The 6,000-nt window shown below is 45.2% G+C and overlaps 1 protein-coding gene across 1 annotated transcript; it reads left to right on the top strand.

Moving 5' to 3' along the window:
* The first annotated feature begins 939 nt into the window (after positions 1–939).
* Positions 940–1,314, top strand: LOC101401821 (histone H4). The gene has a single exon (XM_004443893.3). The coding sequence runs from the start codon at positions 967–969 to the stop codon at positions 1,276–1,278; it is 312 nt and encodes a 103-aa protein (XP_004443950.1). The 5' UTR covers positions 940–966; the 3' UTR covers positions 1,279–1,314.
* Positions 1,315–6,000: the final 4,686 nt, after the last annotated feature.

Genomic DNA, 6,000 nt, shown 5'->3' with positions numbered 1-6,000 from the left:
AAAATAATAAACATTTCTCAGAAAAAGCCAATTCTTTCCGATGCAGAAAGCACAACATCTGTGGATTCTCCCTATGGAGCAGCTGTCCTCTTGCAAAACTCAATTCAGCAAACTTCGCCAGCTCCACGTGGGGCCTCAGTGGGGACACAATTTGGGCATTGAACCCTGGCTGAAAAGGGTGGATTTTAGAGGATCTGTAGAGACGTAGGTACGGAATATCCTTCAGTCTTCCTTCTGTACATGTTGCTTCTTTCAGCGGAGCGGTGGATTCACTGATCCCCACGAGAAGGCGGTATGGTGAGCCGAGTTTTCCTAGGATCCGATTTCTCCTGGGTGAGGTGAAATCCCATGCCTCAGACCAACAAAACCGAGACTAGACTCAGGAATTAGGGCGACCTCCCCCTCCCCCCACACCCCAGGTGCCCTGCTCCTGCGATCCCCTCATCGGTCTGTCAGTCTGATTCTCGGAACTGCTGCCGTTGCGGTTTTATGGAACACGGTTCGGAAGCCCGGGCTCCTCTGGTCGGGCTCAGACCCGGCGCTGGCGCCCTCTCCTCCTTCTCGTCTCTGGACTCCACGTGCGCCTCTTCTGGTCTCCTCCCACCAGCAAGACCTTTCCTCTTAGCCTAAATTCAGTGCCTTCCGGGAGCCTAGAGACGGAGAGAGAGACAGAGGCGAAAACAGCTGCGGAATCCGGAGGCCTCGCGTTTGGATCTGAATTCTCCCGGGGACGATGGCCAATAGATTTTCAAAAAGGTCAGAGTCTGATAGAGGGGGCGGTGGAGGGCGGAGGAGGGATACGGGGAACCGCAGAAAAGAAATGACGAAATGCCGAGCGGGCGGGGACAATTTAGAACGCTTCCCGCCCGCGCGCTTTCGGTTTTCAATCTGGTCCGATCCTCTCGTATATCAGGAAGAAGCCGCCCTCAGCCGTTCCAGAGCTTGTGTCTTCGACCTGTGCCAGTCATGTCTGGAAGAGGGAAGGGCGGGAAAGGCTTAGGCAAAGGTGGCGCTAAGCGCCACCGCAAAGTCCTGCGAGACAACATCCAAGGCATCACCAAGCCTGCCATCCGGCGTCTTGCTCGGCGTGGAGGAGTCAAGCGGATTTCGGGCCTCATCTACGAGGAGACCCGGGGTGTGTTGAAGGTGTTCCTGGAGAACGTCATTCGGGACGCGGTCACCTACACGGAGCACGCCAAGCGCAAGACGGTCACCGCCATGGATGTGGTCTACGCCCTCAAGCGCCAGGGACGCACCCTCTACGGCTTCGGAGGCTAAGCTGCCGCTCCAGTTTCACGTGTGATGACCCCAAAGGCCCCTTTTAGGGCCAACCAAACACTCGTCAGAGGAGCTGGACACTTGTGTCAAGTGTAACGGCCGCAAAACGGGAAGGGAAGTTTGCATTTGGGAGCCGGCTGCGGTCAGGTCAGGAATTGGCGAGAGGAAGTGATGCCCAAAACGTTTGCCTAAAGCTGCCTCACTTGCCTGCCTCCCTTTTTGTTGACCAACCGGAGGGGTTGATGTGCTCCAGATGAGACATTCTTTCAGTTTGCTTGGTGCGTGCTAGCCTGGTTTGTGGTCCTTGGACTGAGCCGTGAAGAGCAGAAGCCAGCAGAAGGAGGCAAAGGCAGATTTAGATATGTAGTCCACGGATGCCACTTCTGCCGCCTGACGGTGGTTAGCCTTGTCAATTAACCTGGGCCACACTTGACATGATGTGTGTAAGCCTTAAAATGGCTTAAGGGCTGTGTTCACATTGGATAATGTTCTGTGACATATGCTCTGCTCACTGGAAAAGGTGTGAGCATCAGCAGAATCAAGTACAATCGTAGTCATAAACTATTGAAAAATCCAAAGAAATAATAGGTTATGAAATCAGAGATGGAGCTCTTTACTTTCAAGACAAATCCGCCTGGCAAATTATCTGGCCAGTGTATGGAAAGTATTGTTTCCTTTTTTTCAAGGGACAATTTAGTCAGCCTGTGAGATACGGTCTTTCAGTGACAATATTGCAAAGGTACAAAGGCAGAGGCAATTTAGTAGGATCCTTCTATAAAAGCTGAGCAAACTAAATCTTAATGTCCCGAAAGCAAGTCTGCAAGAAACAGATCATTCAGGTGTGTGACTTCGGGTAGGCCCTCTTGTAGCCCAGAATGGGAGACCCACCATCGATACAGAAAGCGCGCTTTAATTGTTGATGGGGCAAAAGCAAATTATTCCCCGGTATCGGCATGGTAAAGAAAACAGTAAGCCATTCTCGATACTACCACTTCTACATCGCCGGATCGGATTGAAATGTGGTAGGTCCACACCTCTAGCCTAATTATAGTTTTGCAACTATTCCATTTATAAGTAAAAGATTTTTCAGCATTCTAGGCTTATGATTTTACGGCTAACTTTGTTTCTGGGAGTAGTTGAGAGAAGAAATTCTACATCAGCTCCCAAAAAAGAAACCAGCTTTATTGGTCTCCACACTTGGCTGCTCTCATTAGCATCAAATACTTGAGGGTGAACTAGGTTTAAAACATGGGGCTTTAGCAATGGAGATGCCAGAAAGTCAAAGGATGGGAGGCTTGCCCATCAGAATGGGGAAGAAAAATAATACATAAAATACACACATACATGCTTACATAAACGGCCCAATAGTACACGGTAGCGCATATTCAGTATGATGAGAAGTATAGACACTAATTAATGGGAGTCCTGATACTACAGAAGGCACTGGCTGCTGGGAAACTGGGGAAAGCTTGGCTATGGAGGTGGGGCTTGTGTGAGGCTTTGAAGAAAGAGCAGAATGCCTGGCTTCCTACCGGGATATATAGTATGGCTGAGGGGGAGGACCAGGGAGGGAGTGATGAGAATAACATTTGTGAAGATGTCCAGGTGAGAAATAAACAAGAGGGTTCAATGTTCAAGATCTTTCATTTTCCCTTTAAATTAAAATGTCACCTGCAGCTGGTGGCATTTCTATTTCAAATATCACTGTGACTTTTTTTTTTTTAACTTTAAAGGCAATGCAGATTGAATATATCTGATCCTCACTGAGATACTCGGGAGAAGGAGACATCAAAAATTTGAAGAGAAATCAAAGAATAATGGAAGGGAAGAGGGAAAAACATGTCCATTGCCTAAACTAGTGGTTCTTAAAGTGTGGTCTCTAATCTCAGATGACCTGGGAACTTGTTAGAAACGCAGAACCTTGGACCCACCCCAGCCCTATTAAATGAGACACTCTGGCGGGTGAGACTTAGCAATTTGTGCTTTAACAAACCCTCCAGGTGATTCTGACACACATTAAAGTTTGAGAACCACCGGTCTAGGGAACAGTTTTTCTTTAAACGAAACAAAAGTATTTAGAATCTGAGTATATATTGACCTAATTTGTTTACCATAACGTTAAATTTTGCTTTCTTTGATAGAGAAGAAAAACATGAGGTGAATGACCCTAATAAGTTTTCTCTGGTACAAAACATTACAAGAGGAAAAAGGTAAAACAGCTTATTTCCTCAAAACATTTGGGGCAAATGTAAAAGACGTATGACTAAAAAATGCATTGTGTTACTAGCTTGTGTTACTAACTGTTATTGGCTTGTATTTTGAATAGTATTGAATTTTATAATCAATGAATATGTTCCTTTTTGTCTTCCTAAATTTCTCCAAGACCTTGTCCTTTAACCATTCATGACACAGCTTCTTTACAGCGATTTTTAACAGTGATCCTTGTTCCCACCTTGTCTATTCCACTGAACACTATCATGATAGCGCATGACTGAACCCTCTGTTAGCTATATCCAGCCCCTAATATTGCCAAATTACAGAATGTGCGTTATGCCTCTTTTTGTGTTAATGGCTTTTTTAAAAAGTTCTTAACCATCTATAACAGAAAGGAATATAATGTTATGTTATCTCCTCGATTTGCTAACAAAATAGCTTCCTTCTCATGTTCGCCCTGAGTGGCTCAGGTGCTCTCCATAAGCCAGCCCTGGCTGCCATCTCTTCCCGCCCTGGGTGAATTCAGCACTTCCACTAGAATATATATAAATGATTATAGAATCCAGCCTGTGGGTTTACTTCCATCACCATGGTCAAAGAGGCACTTAAGTGTCTCACCGGCTAATCAAACTTCACAATGGATCAGTTTGAGGGCTTCCCTTTCCTTTCCAGGCTCCCTACTTCTCTGAATCGCAGCATTATCCTCCTGGGCACCCAGGCTAGATGCTCCTGAGGCATCTTACACTACATTCTTATTTTCTTCTTTTGAAACCTTGCACTCTGTACCTTATATTCTAGCTATTGAGGTACATGTTATTTCTCTAGTTGAGCCACAAGAAGTGAACTACCATTTATGCAGAATGTTACTAATATATATAAATACGTATGGACGTGTAGAGAATTATCAGGAAGAATGCTGACAAAAATTTAAGAATGATTTGTAGGTGTTGGTTTTTGTTATATTCATTGAACATTTCTGAATTGTTCAGATGTCTTAGAATATGCATGTATAATTTTCCCCACAAACAATCAGAACATGATGGATGGATGGACAGATAGATAGATAGATAGATAGACAGATAGATAGATAGATAATCTGGGCTGCATGAACCGTGGCAAATCTTAGCTTTGCCAAAGTTCACTTTTCTCATCTTTAGTGTTACTGAGAATTCCTGCCTTTCTCACAGGAATGTTTTAAGGATCAAAGGAGAAGATGTATGTGAAAGAGTGAAGCAGTGAAGTGACACAGAGACCAAAGTTGATGTATTTATTGCCTATTTCACCCAATCTAGTTCTTAAATGTTCTGTAATCACTGGGGAAGGGAGGGAGTCAGTACAGCCAGAATTTAGAGAGGAAGGCAGATAGTGGGTACAGATGAGGTATGAACAGATTGGCAGGGCCAGATTTTTCACGATTAGACCAGAAAAATGTAAAGTTATCTTAAAGAATCAAACAGACTCCCCAGCTAACTTGACTGTTATAATGTGTTAAATGTATTATTTAAGAATATTTAATTCTTCTGTAGAAAATAAGAGAATGAACAAATAAAGAGAAGAAACTAACTGTAGATAATAAGTAAGCAAAGCTTGTGAGACACGTTAGACACAAAGTAGACCACGTGTGGTAAACAGAGAGAGGAAGGGGTGGAAGGACCAAGTAAAGCACCATGTCAAATAGTCACGAGGTACATGAGGTACCCAGGATTCATGCCTTAAATCAGCCATCTACTGGTGACACCCACTGTGGCCTGATATGTCCTCTGCATGCCATACCCAGAGAAATTCATAGCTATTCAGCAGGTTATTGGTGAATTACAACTATGGCCAAGCATACTTGCCCGTGTATCTCACTGATCGAGCAGCATAAATCAACTTCAGGCACCTCCCATGTGCTGAGCCCCCTTGCCTACCTCAACTCCCGTCCTCTTAACTGCAGCATCAATGCGGAAGGGTGACGCAGGAGCAAGACGGGACAGAACATTGTATAACCCAGGGTTTGATGCTGTGTTGGACTTCCCCTTTCATTGCACCCTATTCCAAGCGTGCTAACCTCTCCCATCACTTTCCCTTTTCTCCCTGTTTTACGTTGTTAAATGGATTCGATTAACTGTGTGATTTGAACGTCTTCATTTGGCCTAGGAGCCTTTCTGTGCAGTGAACTCTGGGATTTCTTGTCTGGTGATAGAGTAGAAGGCGGCAATTACAACAAAGTAATTGCTTACTGCAGCAACCATGTTATAGAAGGGGGCTGGCAACAAGGTGGTGGGTGGGGAACAACTACGGGGTCGTGACCATCCAGCTACCCTCCAAGGCAGATGGTACCCTGACTCTCTAGTGAGCACAAGCAGTTTCTGCAAGGGTGAACAGTATCCTGACTGAATAATGGCAGCCACGGAGGTCACCTGCCTCCACGCTCTTCCCGACTTTCTAATGGTAGTTTGGCTTCCCATACAGACTTGCCTGCAGGGAGCTAATGGGCTGATCAGTTACTCTTCTCGCCAGAAATTA

This window comes from Ceratotherium simum, chromosome 2, assembly GCF_057802395.1.
Source record: "Ceratotherium simum simum isolate JZ-2026a chromosome 2, ASM5780239v1, whole genome shotgun sequence".
Classification (NCBI taxonomy): Eukaryota; Metazoa; Chordata; class Mammalia; order Perissodactyla; family Rhinocerotidae; genus Ceratotherium; species Ceratotherium simum.
Note: the sequence above shows the minus strand (reverse complement) of the source record. Positions and strands in the feature narration are given on the sequence as shown.